The sequence below is a fragment of the Mya arenaria genome, chromosome 13, assembly GCF_026914265.1.
Source record: "Mya arenaria isolate MELC-2E11 chromosome 13, ASM2691426v1".
Taxonomy (NCBI): domain Eukaryota; kingdom Metazoa; phylum Mollusca; class Bivalvia; order Myida; family Myidae; genus Mya; species Mya arenaria.
The window spans coordinates 24,222,123-24,242,386 of NC_069134.1; the positions used below are offsets into that span (position 1 = coordinate 24,222,123).

The window sequence follows — 20,264 nt, forward strand, 5'->3', positions numbered from 1 at the left end:
TATTATAGCTGGGAAAGAATCGTTAGCTTCACCCATTCGGAACATGACAAACACAATGATGGCTTGGCCAATGCCCGGAGATCCTCAAACTTGCACAAGTGCCACCATTAAACAAGAAGGATGACACATTTTTTGAAAAGAATTATAGACCAGTCAGCATGCTACCAACACTATCAAAAACATTTGAACAAATTATACATTTTCAGTCGGTTTCCCGCTTTGACAACATTTTTAACTCGTACCGTACTGCTTTAGGTCAAACTTTGGATGTCACACCACAATTCTAAGGCTTGTGGATGACTGGAAGTCATAACAACCATAATGTAGGTGTCATAATTATGGACTTTTTAAGTTATGCCGATGACAACAAGATTTCTTACTGGCACAAACATAAAAAATGTAGTAACATGAACAAAAAGCAATCAACTCTTTCACTGTTTCTACTTAAATGCAAGCAAACCCAGATAATTTCAAGCTATATCAATTCGTAAAAAACACAATGAATTAATTCACTATATCTAGTAACACAATACAATGTGAACAGATCAATTTTCTAGGAGTGGAAATAGATAACGAGACACCAATATCACACCTGTGAAAAAGACGGGAACTCAACTGAGCATTTTCAAAGACTATGCAAATTTCTCTGAGAAAATAACCGACTTCGGATTTTTAAATCTGTTATCAGATCAAATATTACCTATTGTCCTATCATTTGGTATTTTTGTAGTAAGAAAAACTCTGAAAACAAAATTTCAATACAGGACCCTTCTAAAAGTCGTTAATGATTGAACTCGTCATTTGAATACTTATTAAATCGATGTAGTTCCTTCATGCTGGAAGGACTAAAACAATTGCTTTTGAAACTTGTAAGTGCTTACATGGTATTTCACTAAAATATTTACATGTTCTTGTTAGATTTTATTAAAGATCTACATACCGTTTCGGATTTGCAAAACTCTGTTGACATTCATAGGGTAAGAACTTCCACATATGGCAAGAAATCATTTCGCTTAGAAGTTACCCAGGCGTGGAACAACCTTCCAATGATTTAAGAGAAGTAGATCTTTTTATAGAAATCAAAAGACTTATCAACATCTGATCAGGACCAAAATACAAGTGTTCAATGTGACTTTGAACTAACACTGTACATTGGTTTATAGTGACCAGTGATTCACATTGCTGCTTATCATTATCTCTTTTAATTATGTCAGTTGTATTTCTTGTAGAATTAACAGTTTGAGCTGCTATATATATCTTTATCATCAAGTAGTTTTAACCTGCTTTTTAGACTGCATGAACATTGCTCTAAATTTAATGTTGTGATTTGGTTGTATTGCATATATGTAAATGTTTTAGCTAAATAAGAAAAGAAAATTTGATCGAAGATTTGTTGAAAATCCGTTTGAATCAAACCGAACAGTATTTCGGGAATATGAATTTGTTCCTTGATGATTTCATTGCAAGTATGTCTTTTGGTCCTTCATTAATACCGATAAATTACAAACTCAAAAACTTTGAGTCTACGTTCGTTCCAACTCTTCCTGTTTGATCACCCGATCCCATCTGCTGGGGTTGAACGAGCAAAAACTATTAACAAACGCCTGTATGGATCGCATTTTCTCCACTCATCAATTGTGCATTTTAAACATTGAAAATGACAGCGCTAAAAGCGTTGAAAAGCTGTATGTGCGACAAACGGAATTTTACTTTTTATAACAATTTTGTTCACATGCAATACAAATCGAATCCACAAATATTTTGAGTGGCCCCAAACTGTAACCGATAAGTGCCTGTCGTCACTAAGAATAGGTTATGATAATTGATGAATTTTGAATACAATTCGCTAGTTTCATAGCAATAACTGATAACCCTATATGTATTAAGATATATGAATATTTCTTTCATCTCGCAGTGTAAAGTTAATTGATATAAACCCGATAGTGGCTTTGGACGTTTAGACTATTTGTAGTGAGCGGAACACATTTCCATTTTCTTCGTAATTACCTATAATTATATTTTCCCTTCACCAAGATTTATTTTAGATTATTCTGCATCCTATCAAATTCAAATTAACGTTGCAATCTTATGCACATATCTAGATAAAGTGGTATTTTAATTCGCACTATTTTAAACCGCTTAACACCATACGTCCCATTGTGCAACCCCGCATTAATTCTTTTAACACGTCATGTAAAAAAGTAGATCAGACGATACATGATTTCGATGTGCGGTGCTTTGTCCGTAGGCCGCAAATATACAGCCCAAAACGTATGTTGTTACACCAATAATTCAACAACAACAACATTGATTGTCTTAATTTATTTGATTATGTTTTGTTTATGACAAAATTTAAAAAGAAATAACAGTGTCAAATTTACATTTAAATAATAAAACATAATAATGATAATGGTTGTGAACGTATGAAATATACAAAACAGTTGATAGTTTCAATACTTAAAAAGCATATTTTATTAGGTATAACAGTATATTCAATATGAACATATTTTCAAAAAACAAAACAAAGCATTGTTCATAAATATCTTTGGTTAATGATAAATCGTTATCATAACAAAAAGTAAAAGGGTGAAAATAGGGAATTGATTTGGCTCATCAACACATAATTATATATTTAATCATTAACTATCCATAAAGTAAACAATTCATCATATGAAATCGTTCAACTACCTATGACTAGAAAACATCTCGCGTAACATTTCCAAAAGAAACGTAGACATATTTGAGCAATATATGTATTATAAGTAAATTGAACATAAATATGGAATGTTACCAATTAATATTTTGTATAGCATGTCGGCCATTGATTAAAAACATCATGAAAGACAAGATTTAACTACCGCTCTAAGTATTCAAATTGTTACCAACAAAATTAAGTGGTACTTTGTTAGAATAATCTCTTTTTATGTATATCTGTTACACGTGCACGTTGTTAATCTTGGTGTGAAGCTTGTAGGTAACACAAACTATTAGATATGATAGTCCTTCAAATAGTCCCTTTATGTTTTACCAATCATCTATCAAAAAGGTAATACTTAAATATTTAGTAGTTTGATAACATGGTTATAATTTCACTGATTCAGTAAAATATTGATTGTCAGCTACACAAACTATGAGTTATTAATGTTGAAATTTTGGACAATGAGTTTCTTTGAATTTAAACCATTTCTGGATTCAAATATTAAAGATAATAACGACAACCATCCGAAAGTTTACATTAGAAAGTAAATTATGTTGTTTTTGTGGTTGTTTTTAACAGAAGAATGTAAACAAAACTATAACATGCATCTTTGGTTAAAGCCAGTCCGTTAAAGTAGCTGTTTGACTTATGATATTAAACAGCATAATAAAGGCCGATCATCCAATATAAAAAGAAATTCAGTTTGCAGATATTAATAAACGTAATATCCGTCGGTTATCCGACAATTGAAGAAAATAGACCAGTTATTCGACGTCATTAAAACGTCAATCAGTTGGCAGTAAGCAGCTGTACGTAAGAAGAACGCTTATCAAATTTCATGACATTAGTTCAGTCATCTGATATAAAGTTAAAATACCATTTATCCGATTTCAGTTAAACATTGACCAGTTATCCGAGTTCTGATGAAACCCGGTCGACAAGTTAACTGATAATAGTCAGTCAAGTGAAAGTCTCCGACCAATCGTCCGGTAGAAGGTAAAATTCAACCAGTTGTCTGATTTTATTGAAAGCTAGTAAGAGAACCGTTACAATATGCACATATGGGTGCAGTCAAGAAGTTATCAACGTTGTCTTGTATTTTAGACACAAGGTTTAGCATTTATCTCCCTAATATATCATGAAAAGGCCGGCCAGTAGTTGAGAGACTCCATGCTGCCCATTTCGGCAGCCCCCACTGGAAATAGTTTGTACCAGGCCATTGTATGTTGGCTCAGGTCCAGATTGTCAAGCTTGACCACTGCTTCACCTAGGCACTGTTTCTTGTCAAAGGCCTTTTGTTTATCCCATACGTTTACCTGAAAATTCACAGATTTAAAGCAAATGTTGCATATAATAACATTAATATATACATGTATGTACTTCTATTTCTTCATGTCTTAAGCAATCTGACAAGATTACAAATTTAGATTTAATATTGAAAGTTTCCTATGCGTATGTTATCTGTTTGACCTCCGCATTCATAAAACGCGCGTTATAATGAATGTATTCTTGTGTTCTAAACCGAACGGTGGGTTTGAAATGGGTAATTTTTAATTTGCCAAATGAGTTTCGAATGTGTTTATCAATGTTAGTAAAAAGGGGATTACTTTTATACATCTGCCGTGTATATTGCAGGCGGAGTACTTGATTGTCTTCCTAAACATAGGGTCAAAGTTCGCCCTGACTGTCTGTGTCTTCTTTTTCTGCACAGTTTTTGAACCCTCAACCAGATAGGTCTTCACATATGTATCTGCAAATCAAATGAATATCTTAATACTTAATCAAGTGTTTATATATAGGCGAAAAAAGTTTAATTTGCCAAGACAGTTGTATACAGGTATATACCTTGGAGCCTAATGCAAAAAAAAATCATTACTTCACGTAAATGTTGTTTTATATCGATTTTTTACATACGAGTTTATAATTCATTACTTATTTTGTAGTGTTATAAATTTAAATAAATATACTTAATCAATAAACAAAAGAATATAGATAAAGAATTTACAAATCACAAGCACAGACTTTACGAACACACAGCTAATGTTATACTGATGTTTGATATACCAGGTGGATTACTTAGCCCGCTCTTTTTAAGTCCCCGAACGACGACAATATCTATCTCGAGCTGACCCTTCGACACCATGAAACCCATCTTAATGTCGCCACAAACGCTCGTTTCTGCAATATATATATAACCATTGAATTTATTGTAAACATGATTTGGCAAATGTGTAGACATTCAAGCATGAACGTAAAGTCAATAACTATACCTTGAACATAATGTGTTTTTGTACAGGGAATAGTAAATATATACAGAAACAAAGTTACGAAAAAAATCTGAACAATAAACAAGAAGTACGTGAGCACTGGTAAACCTTTACTTCGATCTTCTTTACAGAAATTGTTCACTGTTTTACATGACTCTTTAATTGACAACATACTTTTTCAACTACAGCAGACTTACGACATTTTGAAATATTGGCAACCTGATCTTTATCTAGTAAAGAAATCAATGAAGGTGTACTCAGTAAATATATATCATTAGTGTTGATCTGGCTCACCGAAGGAAGGTTTTGGCGCCACCTGTCCGGGACCCAAAAGAGAAGTGATATCATCCCCTTCAGGGGCGGGGCGGTCTGGACTCGGGCTCTTCTTACTGGAACACAAATATATTTTTTTTATTTTGATAAACGCCTTTTATATAAATATTTTATATTTTTTGTCTTTTCATTCGGTTGGTTTGTTAATAGTTCATTATATAGTGAAAGCCCAAATGATGAATGAAAAAAGCAGCAACGTTAACGTTGTTATGGTTTTTTTTTAAATTATATCATGTACACCACTGTGTAATTCCGACGATCTCCGGTATGTTCGGCTACGTACCAGTCTTTGTCAGAATCATCATCCTCGTCATTGTAGAACACCCCGGAGCTGGAGGCCTTGTTGAGAGGATGGGGAGGTGCTAGTAGCTCGTAAGTGTCAGCTGAAACAAACATTTATTCGTCCGGGTCAAGGATGTTCTACGCAAGGCCAATAACATAACGAAAAATTCTTTGATCAATAAGTAGCTTGTTTAAGATATTATTATGGATTTGATGTATGCCATTGTGTTTAGTATGTGGTGTGTCTCTCGTTCAGTATATGTAAGCCATAGCCTTGTGTCACTATACACAGCCTTTGTTAATTTATTTTGGCAACTCCGACTGTCCCTTTTGTTTCGTTTGTATCATAAATAGAGAAGACAGATATATTTTGATATAATTGTTTCCTTTCCATGTGAACATATCAACATACCACCTGCAATAATACAATGAACACCACATGGACAAGCCAAGTATTCAAGCAATCAAAAATATTTCCTCTTAAGAGGCACAAGGCAAAAGTCCAAACCCGTTTTAACACGTATTTAATTATGTTATGTTATGATATGCCTATCCATATTCTAATACACCACGCCATACTGAACATTCCATATCAAGCTACTGATATTTTCGGATCACGCAACATGATAATGACAAATGATGAGTGCTGCCAGTTGGCCGTTGCATTTGTTTTCTAGATTGATTAATGAATACGTTATAGAAAATGTCTCTTGAAAATTTAACACTGTTATTGATTTATTACGTCATTGCGTCGGAAATTCCGGTTAAGATGTATTTACTTTCGTTAGAACTACAAACAGTACATTAAAACAAATCCAAATTACATCAAATACAGGAATAGTACGATACGACACTTTCCTTACGACCCGTATAACTATTTGCTTGACGACTGTGCGGTCTCGAATAATACGCGTACACACGACGTTTAAAAACCATATTTGATGTAGTACAGGGTGTTATAAACGCTACCTATCATAATATCCACTTTTTATAAGAATATCCTCCAAGTATCTTGGTTTTGTTCGTTATTCGCTTGTGTCGAAGATCACACGTATTTAATTGCATGCAAGAATCTTTCATATAACCGTTCGCTTCATTCTGAAAGTTCTAGAATCACAGACAACACCGACAAGGGTCAAAACACCAATGTCTTACCCTGTTTCGGTTGATTGACCTCGAATGACCTGCGGGGTTGTTGAGGCGAGGCGTTTGGCTTGAGAAGAGCGGAGTCCCGGACGTCTGCCGCGCTCTGACTCCGCAGGATGTGGCCTGGCTCGGAGGAATCTGAAGCACGTAGAATACAATCTGTTTACAAAACCTAAGACATGCACTATGCAAACCGAATTGTAAGTAATTAAATACATACAAACAATGTCCCTGCGTTTCTTTAAATAGTGCTTAACAACTCTACTATGTTTAAGTTCCACTACTACTTTTTAGCTCGACTATTCGAAGAATAGGTGGGCTATACTACTCGCCCCAGCGTCGGCGTCGGCATCGGCGTCCGGTTAAAGTTTCAGGGCAAGTTGGGAATTTTACTTATAAGTCCAATACCCTACATTCAATTGACTTAATACTTCACGCAGTTGTTCAGGGCCATCACACAATGAGGTTACATAACTCCATATTATCCTAAATACAAAGTATGGCCCCTGATTGACTTAGGTTAAAGTTTTAGGGCAGGTTAAAGTTTTAGGGCAAGTTGGGATTTTCACTTAAAACTCAAATACCATTCATTCAATTGACTTAATACTTCACACAGATGTTCAGAGCCATCACATAATGAGTTGAGATAACTCCATATTATCTTTTATACAAATTATGGCCCCTGATTGACTATGGAACTTAGGTTAAAGTTTTAGGGCAGATTGGGATACTGTTTAATTACTTCTAAACCCTTCATTCAATTGACTTAATACTTCACACAATTGTTCAGGACCATCACCCAATGAGGTTACATAACTCCATATCCATAATACAAGTTATGGCCACTGATTGACTGAGGTTAAAGTTTTAGGCAAGTAAAAGTTAAGGGCAAGTTGGGATTTTAATAAAAAAAACTTCTATACCGTTCATTAAATGCACTTAATAAAATTCAAAATTATTTACGACCATCTTACAACAAGAAACATAACTCCGTTTAAAGCCTAAATACAAATTATGGCCCTTGACTTTTTTATATATATATTTTTTTATTTCCTTTGAAAGGCATATTTGTATATTCTTAACCACATTTTCATAATGGGAAATCAAGTTATTTGAATGACTTGCGTCATTGTTTGGGCGGGCTGGTTGGAAGGCAGCATCAAAGTCACCTTATGTATCGAATAATTTTAGTTAGGTTTGACATAAAGAGACCAAACTTGGTATTATTACAATCGTTATTGTATTCTAAGTCAAAGCGGCGTAGTCGAGCGCGCTGTCTTACGACGGCTCTTGTTTTATTATACTTTGTCTTTACCCAACGACACATAATTTAATCATACCAGAATCCCGTTTCTGTCGACGGTTTGTTGACATTCTTGCAACTGCTCCAATTTTTCGCTTCACAAGTGACGTCAAACTACTATTGATCTTAACTGGAAGTACAAGGAAATAAATAAACAAACTACTCATTATGAAGTCCCAAAATGTTAATCTGATATACTTTAGTAATTATATTTGGTTGGGTTGTCCATACCTATATAATTATACCATGTCGAGTTGATATATCGGTTTACCCACATCCATACACTCTTCTATCGAATTCCCACATACGCGTATGACTCACACAAATGCTATAGTACCTGGTTTACTCATGAGTTACTCACACAAATGCTAAAGTACCTGTTTTACTCATGAGTTACTCACACAAATGCTGTAGTACCTGATTTACTCATGAGTTACTCACACAAATGCTATAGTACCTGATTTACTCATGAGTTACTCACACAAATGCTGTAGTACCTGATTTACTCATGAGTTACTCACACAAATGCTATAGTACCACCTGATTTACTCATGAGTTACTCACACAAATGCTGTAGTACCTGATTTACTCATGAGTTACTCACACAAATGCTATAGTACCTGATTTACTCATGAGTTACTCACAAAAATGCTATAGTACCTAATTTACTCATGAGTTACTCACACAAATGCTATAGTACCACCTGATTTACTCATGAGTTACTCACACAAATGCTATAGTACCTGATTTACCCATGAGTTACTCACACGAATGCTATAGTACCACCTGATTTACTCATGAGTTACTCACACGAATGCTATAGTACCATCTGATTTACTCATGAGTTACTCACACGAATGCTATAGTACCACCTGATTTACTCATGAGTTACTCACACGAATGCTATAGTACCACCTGATTTACTCACGAGTTACTCACACGAATGCTATAGTACCACCTGATTTACTCATGAGTTACTCACACAAATGCTATAGTACCACCTGATTTACTCATGAGTTACTCACACGAATGCTATAGTACCACCTGATTTACTCATGAGTTACTCACACGAATGCTATAGTACCACCTGATTTACTCATGAGTTACTCACACAAATGCTATAGTACCACCTGATTTACTCATGAGTTACTCACACAAATGCTATAGTACCACCTGATTTACTCATGAGTTACTCACACAAATGCTATAGTACCACCTGATTTACTCATGAGTTACTCACACAAATGCTATAGTACCTGATTTACTCATGAGTTACTCACACAAATGCTATAGTACCACCTGATTTACTCATGAGTTACTCACACGAATGCTATAGTACCACCTGATTTACTCATGAGTTACTCACACGAATGCTATAGTACCACCTGATTTACTCATGAGTTACTCACACGAATGCTATAGTACCACCTGATTTACTCATGAGTTACTCACACAAATGCTATAGTACCACCTGATTTACTCATGAGTTACTCACACAAATGCTATAGTACCACCTGATTTACTCATGATTTACTCACACGAATGCTATAGTACCACCTGATTTACTCATGAGTTACTCACACGAATGCTATAGTACCACCTGATTTACTCATGAGTTACTCACACAAATGCTATAGTACCACCTGATTTACTCATGAGTTACTCACACAAATGCTATAGTACCTGATTTACTCATGAGTTACTCACACAAATGCTATAGTACCACCTGATTTACTCATGAGTTACTCACACGAATGCTATAGTACCACCTGATTTACTCATGAGTTACTCACACGAATGCTATAGTACCACCTGATTTACTCATGAGTTACTCACACGAACGCTATAGTACCACCTGATTTACTCATGAGTTACTCACACAAATGCTATAGTACCACCTGATTTACTCATGAGTTACTCACACAAATGCTATAGTTCCACCTGATTTACTCATGAGTTACTCACACAAATGCTATAGTACCTGATTTACTCATGAGTTACTCACACAAATGCTGTAGTACCACCTGATTTACTCATGAGTTACCCACACAAATGCTATAGTACCACCTGATTTACTCATGAGTTACTCACACGAATGCTATAGTACCACCTGATTTACTCATGAGTTACTCACACGAATGCTATTATACCACCTGATTTACTCATGAGTTACTCACACGAATGCTATTGTACCACCTGATTTACTCATGAGTTACTCACACGAATGCTATAGTACCATCTGATTTACTCATGAGTTACTCACACAAATGCTATAGTACCTGATTTACTCATGAGTTACTCACACGAATGCTATAGTACCTGATTTATTCATGAGTTACTCACACGAATGCTAGAGTACCTGATTTACTCATGAGTTACTCACACGAATGCTATAGTACCTGATTTACTCATGAGTTACTCACACAAATGCTATAGTACCACCTGATTTACTCATGAGTTACTCACACAAATGCTGTAGTACCTGATTTACTCATGAGTTACTCACACAAATGCTGTAGTACCTGATTTACTCATGAGTTACTCACACAAATGCTATAGTACCTGATTTACTCATGAGTTACTCACACAAATGCTGTAGTACCTGATTTACTCATGATTTACTCACACAAATGCTGTAGTACCTGATTTACTCATGAGTTACTCACACAAATGCTATAGTACCACCTGATTTACTCATGAGTTACTCACACAAATGCTGTAGTACCTGATTTACTCATGAGTTACTCACACGAATGCTATAGCACCTGATTTACTCATGAGTTACTCACACGAATGCTATAGTACCTGATTTACTCATGAAGTACTCACACAAATGCTATAGTACCACCTGATTTACTCATGAGTTACTCACACAAATGCTGTACCACCTGATTTACTCATGAGTTACTCACACAAATGCTATAGTACCACCTGATTTACTCATGAGTTACTCACACAAATGCTATAGTACCTGATTTACTCATGAGTTACTCACACAAATGTTATAGTACCATCTGATTTACTCATGAGTTACTCACACAAATGCTATAGTACCACCTGATTTACTCATGAGTTACTCACACAAATGCTATAGTACCTGATTTACTCATGAGTTACTCACACAAATGCTATAGTACCTGATTTACTCATGAGTTACTCACACAAATGCTATAGTACCTGATTTACTCATGAGTTACTCACACGAATGCTATAGTGCCTGATTTACTCATGAGTTACTCACACAAATGCTGTAGTACCTGATTTACTCATGAGTTACTCACACAAATGCTATAGTACCACCTGATTTACTCATGAGTTACTCACACGAATGCTATAGTACCACCTGATTTACTCATGAGTTACTCACACGAATGCTATAGTACCTGATTTACTCATGAGTTACTCACACGAATGCTATAGTACCTGATTTACTCATGAGTTACTCACACAAATGCTGTAGTACCTGATTTACTCATGAGTTACTCACACAAATGCTGTAGTACCTGATTTACTCATGAGTTACTCACACAAATGCTATAGTACCACCTGATTTACTCATGAGTTACTCACACAAATGCTATAGTACCACCTGATTTACTCATGAGTTACTCACACGAATGCTATAGTACCACCTGATTTACTCATGAGTTACTCACACGAATGCTATAGTACCACCTGATTTACTCATGAGTTACTCACACGAATGCTATAGTACCACCTGATTTACTCATGAGATACTCAACAAATGCTATAGTACCTGATTTACTCATGAGTTACTCACACAAATGCTATAGTACATGATTTACTCATACTCATATTAACTTTGACCTTGTTACACTCAGTGCAACCAGATCATATTAACTTAAGTTCACTTTCGATTTATCAGTTATATGTGAGTGGGTAAAAACCTCATACTCGTATATTACCACACACATGCTATTTTTCTCTTATGTGCTCATATCATTATGTACTCTGATCTTCTCTCTCTCTCATATCCCCCTGTCGAGTTCGGAAACTCGCATATTACCCAAACACGTGATAAGTTTCTCATATATGCTCACATCAGATTTTAATTTGGTCTTCTCATGCTCATATACTAGTTCTGTCGCGTTCTCGACTTTGCATTATACTCGTATGCATAGCAAATTATTGTATTCTCTAACCGGTGTTAACTCTGACAAGTTCACATCCATATGTTTCTGGTTCCATCTCACACTCAAGATAAAGTAACTCGGCTTTACTCACACTCATTGCTGGTCGGGGAATGCTGGGGTGAGGACTGGGCAGAGGACGAAAACTCCATCTTGTCTCGAGCTAAAATACAATGCTGTACTGTGAATATTTTTGTACACATCTCATAAGCTTAAATATATTGATACACATATTGATGTAACTATTGACAGAAATGGAAGACGAATAACTTCTAAACGATATTAAGGAAACGAATCTTTTACTACAGAAATGTGAAGATGATCGGCAATTATCTTATATTCAATTTTTTTCTAAAATGATGATACTACGTTTTAACGTTGCAATCAAACGATCAAAGTGTGCTAAATCATTCATAATATTTATTGTTTTATACCAAGTGAATCATGAATTGATTCGTGGATCGCAAGTCAAGGATCGCGATTCGAATCGGATCGCCTATTGTCTGGCAATACGCAGCCCTAGGTAAATGCGACTGCATATGTAAGATTATAAACTACGGAATTCTTAAAACGTTTGAAAAGAACACTGACATTTTGAGAGATGAGCTGGACTACGTTTCCCGTGTAACATGATTTCCTTCATTTTGTCGTACGCGGGTGTCCGCATGGACACGTGGCTTGTTGAAACAGAGGAACGCGGAGAGGGGTCCCTGCTGGGATAAATGCTCGACGTATCTATTGACGTTACCGGGCTGATAGCTGAGTCAGAGAGGGAGAAGGACTTCTTTCTGAAATTGTCAGAATAGTAGCATTTGATTCAAAGTACCAGCATTTGACCGAGTTGAAAAAGGTCTCATTCTTATGATAGTTTTTTTGAGACGTTCTGGAAGGGAGAGTAAAAACAAATCATTCACGCGATGCAATGGTACATGTCTGGTGTCGGAGTATTGAGAAAAAGGGTGCAATGTGAAAAGGCCGACAAATGGACACGTTTAGGCATGTTCGTGAAATTACTTGATGTGGTTTGATGATATATTAAACGAATTAAAACTACAAGAACAAGGCTTGTAGCCTGATATTTGATCTTAGCAGCATTTTGTTAAATCGGGACAAGTTCTGTGTTGTCTACCTTGTCTCTTTTATCATTGCAAAACTAATATATTATTTATGATCGTAAAACGTAGTTTTTGTACTAACCTGTATGGTAAAGGGGAGCTATTCTCATCATGGTCCTCGAGATTGTAGCAATTGACCGAGTTGTCTATCTTTGCTTCCGAGAGGTCAAGCAGCACCTCGCCCAGAAACTCGTCTTCAATTTCCCCGAAGTTCCAAAACGTCACCTCCATTGCAAGGCTACGTAACTGCAAATAAAGGTAAAGTTTTAATGTGTTTATGATTTATATCATGCAATTATTGCATTTCCACTACGTCGTAAATTTAAAACGTTTGGTTATCCAATTTAAAATCAATTGCCGTCACATCTTGCCATTCGCATTGGCGAATAAAAATAGTTCAGTACAACGAAAGGGTTCTGCTAGCTGATAACTAAAATGTAGAATATATAACCAGAAATACAATATTCATACAGTTTTTATTGCAGTTTGTATTTTGTCCTAAATTTCAACTGAAATCTGACATGAGAATAATATGCAATCTTTTCAAGGCCAAAAAAGGTATTTTTTCGGTAAAAAATTGTCATATTCTACACATCAAACCCAATCAAATGTTGCGACGACAATATCTGTTTACCAGGCATCCAAAACTGTACAGCGGATACCTTAGAGATAACACTGATATGAGAAATTACCGTTGGTTTAGATGCAATTTTTATCCTCATTGTTTCGTGGAAACCTCGCAAAATTGCCTTAATGAAAAATAAAAAATCAAAGTTTTTAACAGTAGATCGTATTGTGTTTTTATGCGCACGCTATTCAATGGCTTCAATGCGCTGATGAAATAATGTCGTAAAAGTAATGAAAATATGAGATGAAAGTACCTCGGCCTTTGAAATATTTGCAAAGACAAAAGTCTCATTCCAATGCGGGTCCTTTGTATGGTACTTTATTTCACTTTCCTTCGCTTCATACAGCCTGAAAAAAACACAGTTCATACCATTTAATTTCAAATTGTCTAGACATAAGAATGTATTATAGTGTAAGTCTAGAGAAAGTAATTACTACAATGGGGTCGGTGGAACATTAAACGGTTTCTGTTATTCATTATATGCTTTTCGGTAGTTTATAGAGATTTATCAGTGAAATAAAAATGTTATTTCACTGTTTCAAAAAGTGGATTAATATTTCACTGTTTTGAAATTTTAGTCCGCTCCAAATCAAATGCCAGCGCGCTCAAGGCTGGGACATAAAGTTCAACGACGTCATTTCCGAAATGACGTTACGTGCCCATACAATTTGGCCCGTTTCACTGAAAAATTTCAATTTGCTGTCATTTAAAATCCTTTTGGGGCATATAATAAAAAAAGAAATAATTATTGGTTTCAGTGTTAGATCGCAATACAATTCACCAAAGTGAACACCAAAGTAAATATATCACGTGATGTAAACCTTTTGGTTCTCACTCGGTGAAATATATTACGATCTCACACTGAAGCAAACACTTATACTCTATATATTCGTTGCTCAGGGGTCAAGCAGTCCAGAACATCTATACCAGTTCCGATGGCAATTTAGGAAAGAAAAAAAAAATGTGCATAAAACATCAAAACAACAACAAACAAACAAATGTAACAAACATATTCTTGATTTACATGACTTCGCGGTTGTATGCAAATCTTTTTTTTAATACTTATTATTTCTCTGACGTTCTTTTATATAACAATAACATCTTATTTATTCTTTTATAATGGGCATAATGTTCACAACTTTGTTGAAGTTAACAACGTTGTTAACGTCAACGTTTTTAACTTTAGATTATTATCTGCTGTGGAAGTTTAATGCATACACTTGTGGTATGCAGTTTTTCTAACAATATTTGAGAAATTCGTTTTAGCTGTACTTGTTTTATACAAATGTACGAATACATTATCAACTAGTTTACGTTTAAAAGTTAACAACGATGACGTTTATCACGTTGTTACCTTATACAAAGTTCTGAAAAATCGGCGCTTCTTGATATTTCTCGGGAATAGCACTTAACAACAGAAGGAAGTGCTTTTTTAAATATCATAGATGCATGAACAAAAAAGGCAAATGGACTGTATGATTTGCTAAGGACATGTCAACTCAAAAGACCTTAGGAATGAAGTTTTTCCCCAGCTGTACAATATTGTCTACATTTAAAAAAATACTAGTTGCAGCCCTATAACTACCTTCTTTGGCTGGTTTATGGATTTGCTAGACGAAACAAGATACCGTTTCTCATCCCCATATAGCTTTTGGTGACGTAAGCAGACACATTAAGTATACGCGAACGCGCTTGTTAAGACATGCCATAACCATATGCCACACAAAATACGATTCCGTATAAAACGCTGTGGTTTAGCCATTTACCCGAGTTTAAAAAGTTAAAAAACAATTGTTTTTTATCGTAAGACTAAATATTCACCTTATTTCAGAAAGAAAGGTGCGTTTCTTTAAAATATTTCAGTTATGGCATACACACCTTATTTTAATTATATGATGTTATTTCAATGTGTTTTTTCTAGGAACGGTTTCCCGAGCTGAAATTTTTAATGACACCGATCGAATAGCAAATATTTACTTTCTTGAGATAAAAGCGGAACGAAACAGACTAAATAAACTCTTAGGAATCTAATCAACCATATCACACAGCAGCAAAGTCGACAATTCGTGAGATAATGCCGACTATTACTGAGACGGTCGTTACCCAAAGAGCGCTATACCCTACCATACGGTATCACAATACTTTATCCCGTGTTTACACTACGGTGGTAAACGTTGACGATGGTGGCGTTTTTCAGTAGATATAAATGCATGTTATTCTTCCATTTTACCCCACATTTCATTTCACTAGACCAGTTCGCGATGACAAGTAACGGCGGTGCTACCCGCTCTCCAAAAACTTGCCAAATGCGAACAATATTCTCTTAATCAAAGCGCATGAAAACTATTCTATACTTATCCGCTGTTTTGACGAATATGTTACATGACACAAAGAAGACAAATTATAGATAAAAATATGCTAAGGCCAAAAAAAATTGTTTGTTTAGGGTAACCTTCCCAAAATTTCTAGGTAGGGTAGTAGGTAGGGATTTTTTTTTTCAAAATCTGTCGTAAGTTCAGAGTGTTTTCTTGCATATGGCAGTCTTTCCTACATTACTGTCATTGCCTGACTTTGTTTTATCATATAAACAATAATTTTGATTAAAATCTGCATTTATCCGCCCTTCGTTAAGTCTCTATTCGCTAACGAATATTTTTTTTGCTCAGAAACGGAAAAAAATAGTTAAGGTCGGCGCATTTTTAAAGGTAGGGTCGGGTTACCCGAAACGGACATATATTTTTTTAGGCCTAATCGAATAGTAGATGCATCTACCTTCCCTTTCCCTTACATACCCCCTGTTGGGAAGCAGATGTAATAACACCACCACGCTTGGGGGACGGCGATCGTGATTGCTCTCCGAGGTAATGGCTTGAGCCCGTAGCAGAACCACCAGTAGACACTGACATGTGTCGTCGTAGTCCAGCTGTAGCCAAACCTGACCACTGATCTTCCGTACTGTTCGCTTGATCTCAACCTAAACGGAAGCGAAGATAGAACATATTATATCATACGTATGGTTTTAACATACCTACTCTGGAAATGAGCATTCAAACTGTAATCGACGATAAATGTGGGCGTCAATTTATGCATACACAACAAACACATGAAGTATAGAAACGCCAAAACATAGCATTCGAAAACAACCTCGGATGTATGTGGACGGTTTACATACTTCGATAAATCGATATGTTTGAGTACGCTGCAAGTAGATCGCGTAATAATTTATTTTAGCAGTTAAACTTAATGACTTTACTCTTGGGAATCTGAATTATGTTTGCAATAATACATCTCACTGGCAATCAATTTAAACTTAGATCAATAAATACAAGCTAAAACATTACATTTAGTTAATGATATAATTAAAAAAAAATACGGACTACTTCTAATGGTGTACCGGCATACATCTGAGGTGGTTTTCGATAAAAATGGCCGAGGATTTCCGAATGAAAACACCGCAAAGAGACCACAAACTCACCGAAATAGCCTTATCGATCAATGATGGCATTACCGCCTTCAAACGGCCAATCACACACGAGTTCGCTGATATACGAGTCTACTAGGGGCTAAAATTAGTTTGTATGGCAAAAAACTGGCACTATATTTATGTGTTTTTTTTTCAATAATTAACAGTCCTAAACTGTGTTTTCTCTAAAAAGAATGTTTAAACAAATACCGACCGGTGTCTTTGGAAGCATCCTTCGCTTAGGCCTGCCAAAGAACAGGTCTCTTGGTGGTGTGCATTCTCCGCCGGAAGGGAGTGTATCTGGGAAAAGCCGTAAATAAAATATATAACCAACTACCGTCTAGTAGAAAAGTGGTGTAGGAAAGAAGAAAATGATTTTCTCGATAATTGCTCCACCTTTCTTCGATATGAGAATTTAATTGAACAAACACATTAAAGACACATCAGTGAAAATGAAGGAAAGAGAACAAAATCATTTAAGGAGACCTGATTAATTACCTGAGCGTATGATGATAGGATGTTTACTTCTCATGATAGGGTTACTGTCCCGACTGAAAAGAAACGCTTTGTATAAGACAACCGTCAAAGCACAATTGGGAAAAAACTTTCTTGATGGTAGACAGCATGCACACTTTTTTCAAATCTAAACCAAGTGCAAATCACCAGACAATGTTATAAATATACAGATAAAAATGTGAATTGTGTTAACATTGCAATTGCTTCTGACGTCATTTAATAATTCATCATTAAAGTGGTATGTGGCGCAAAAATAGAATGGATAGGCAAATGTTTTTCCTTTTTCCTAGTAAAAGAAACCAAATATTTGCCAACACGATGAAAAGGTGCAGAGGGTTATATACTTTTATAAAGATTTTTTGTGCCAAGCTTGCATACATTTCTTAGGGCTCCGAGTATTGAGACTAACTATTTAAAAAACATATCCTAAGCGCTAACTCGATAACGTTGTACACAACCGAGAGTGAAATAATGAAACGATCATAATGGGAATTAAGTCAATCTTTTTTTAAATTTAACATACTCTGTGACGCTATGTATGACGGAGAGTTGGACGATGTCGCCGGAAGTGTTGATGATGCCCTGAGCCTCTTCAAACGTGACATCAACCAGCGACCGCCCGTTCCACTCGACTACCTGGTCCCCTAAAATAAAACCAGGAATTTACCATACTTTTACCTCAATATGTATTAGAAAAAGTTATGTAATATGTACGTGGGGGCTGTTTGATGGCTCAGGTGTCTTTTATAGATTGTATTTTACCATATATATCCATCGCATAATATCATCGAAAGTTATAAGCTGGTGTACTGCTTTTCCCCGTTAATCCTAGTGCATCATTATTTGAAACAAACCAATTGTTACATTGCAGCATCTAAAACGGATTCAACTTTTATAATTGCATTTCGAGACATGTCGAATCATGAGATGTTTCCATTATATTTCAATTAAAACATGGAAATACTTTGAAATTTAATGGTGTGTATATTTTCTTCTTTAAATTGGTTAGAAATGTTCAATTACATTAAACTGTGGCAAGACTGAGTTACTAAATAACAAACTAAATGTTTTTTTACAAAGAAATTACGAACTATTGTGATATTTATTCATCTTCAGTTTGAATGTTTCAATATTGTGCGCACTATTCACACTATCCATCACAATGTCAGTATCATATTAAAATCCAGACAAATAGATACAGTCCCAGAGTTCTTAGAAAACATCCAATCATATTTTAATCGAATAAACTAATAATTTGCCTGGAATTCAAAATTCAGGCTCGCAATTATGCCATCTTAAAGTCATTTATGGCTTCCTTTGTTATTTGTGTGTTTTTTCATCTTCTCTTTTGTATGAACATTTCTAGGATTTTATTTTAATAATCACCACATCAATTGCAATCTCACGAAATCGTTTCTTGTGCAGAAACCCCAAGAAACATGTCAATAGATTAGTTTCGAGATACTGTGAAATAGTAATATGATCACCAAGATGATTATTGTGACGTATAGCTAGCCCACATCACCACATTACGTTGGTTTAATATCAATTTCCACCAAATCATAGTACCATTGTTTGTGATACCGTTTGCAAGCCAAATCAAATAAGCTTCCTAGTAAATTATTTCAGCTTAGTGAAATAGTGCTTATTATAAATGTTTTAGTTGAAATTTTCACTAAGAAGGTGACGCGTATGTATGCGGTTCCTGCTCACAGAAAAGAAACATTTCCTATAGTACAATAATAGGAGTAAACATATTTTTTGCATTTACATTTACACGATGGAAACCAAAAGATAAGTCTAGTATCTACATTTAAACATTAATAGTATATAATGCTAGGGGATTTGGTGACGAGTTTTGCCAACACCAGTTACGGCTTTCTCCAGACAGCAAAAAAAACAACACCAAAGACACACAACAGCGCAAGACAACAGTCACATATTATATAAAGTAACATAGAAATGGTGAAACCAGCAAACGACTTAATTATATATATATATGTTAAACTTAGTTTTACAGTCTATTATAATGTCTAGTTCGTATTTAGACTCGCATTTATTTTCAACACCTATAATACTTTACCTTCAGAAATGCCCAGAACGTCCGCCGGTCCACCCTTGGTTACCATGGTAACATAAGCTCCCAGAGTTCCCCCGGGACCACCCCTTCCGCCAACTACGCGCATGCCCAGTCCCTGTGCTGGGAACGAGAACATTCATTATGCATAAGTATGATATGAAAACGCATAAAACGCTGATAGAACATGTCTCTCCAGTTCATATTGTCTTATATTTTGCTAAAAAACATTTCATATCATTTATTTTAATTTTTACTACACGGTAAGATCGTTTCTGCTGGTTG

General features: G+C 35.4%; 1 protein-coding gene across 1 annotated transcript in view; it reads right to left on the bottom strand.

Annotated features, from left to right (window-relative positions):
* Positions 1 to 2,696: 2,696 nt before the first annotated feature.
* LOC128215146 (regulating synaptic membrane exocytosis protein 2-like) overlaps positions 2,697 to 20,264 on the bottom strand; it is a 37,898-nt gene continuing 20,330 nt past the window's right edge. The window contains exons 10-25 of the mRNA XM_052921865.1: positions 19,986 to 20,102; positions 18,426 to 18,546; positions 17,885 to 17,937; positions 17,601 to 17,686; positions 16,716 to 16,897; positions 14,177 to 14,270; positions 13,378 to 13,541; positions 12,772 to 12,968; positions 12,275 to 12,343; positions 8,067 to 8,159; positions 6,736 to 6,864; positions 5,582 to 5,681; positions 5,260 to 5,354; positions 4,763 to 4,876; positions 4,306 to 4,448; positions 2,697 to 4,014 (exon numbers count right to left, since the gene is read on the bottom strand). Coding sequence (XP_052777825.1) covers positions 3,835 to 4,014; positions 4,306 to 4,448; positions 4,763 to 4,876; positions 5,260 to 5,354; positions 5,582 to 5,681; positions 6,736 to 6,864; positions 8,067 to 8,159; positions 12,275 to 12,343; positions 12,772 to 12,968; positions 13,378 to 13,541; positions 14,177 to 14,270; positions 16,716 to 16,897; positions 17,601 to 17,686; positions 17,885 to 17,937; positions 18,426 to 18,546; positions 19,986 to 20,102 — 1,937 coding nt within the window. The 3' untranslated portion in view covers positions 2,697 to 3,834. The remainder of the gene's footprint in view (positions 4,015 to 4,305; positions 4,449 to 4,762; positions 4,877 to 5,259; positions 5,355 to 5,581; positions 5,682 to 6,735; positions 6,865 to 8,066; positions 8,160 to 12,274; positions 12,344 to 12,771; positions 12,969 to 13,377; positions 13,542 to 14,176; positions 14,271 to 16,715; positions 16,898 to 17,600; positions 17,687 to 17,884; positions 17,938 to 18,425; positions 18,547 to 19,985; positions 20,103 to 20,264) is intronic.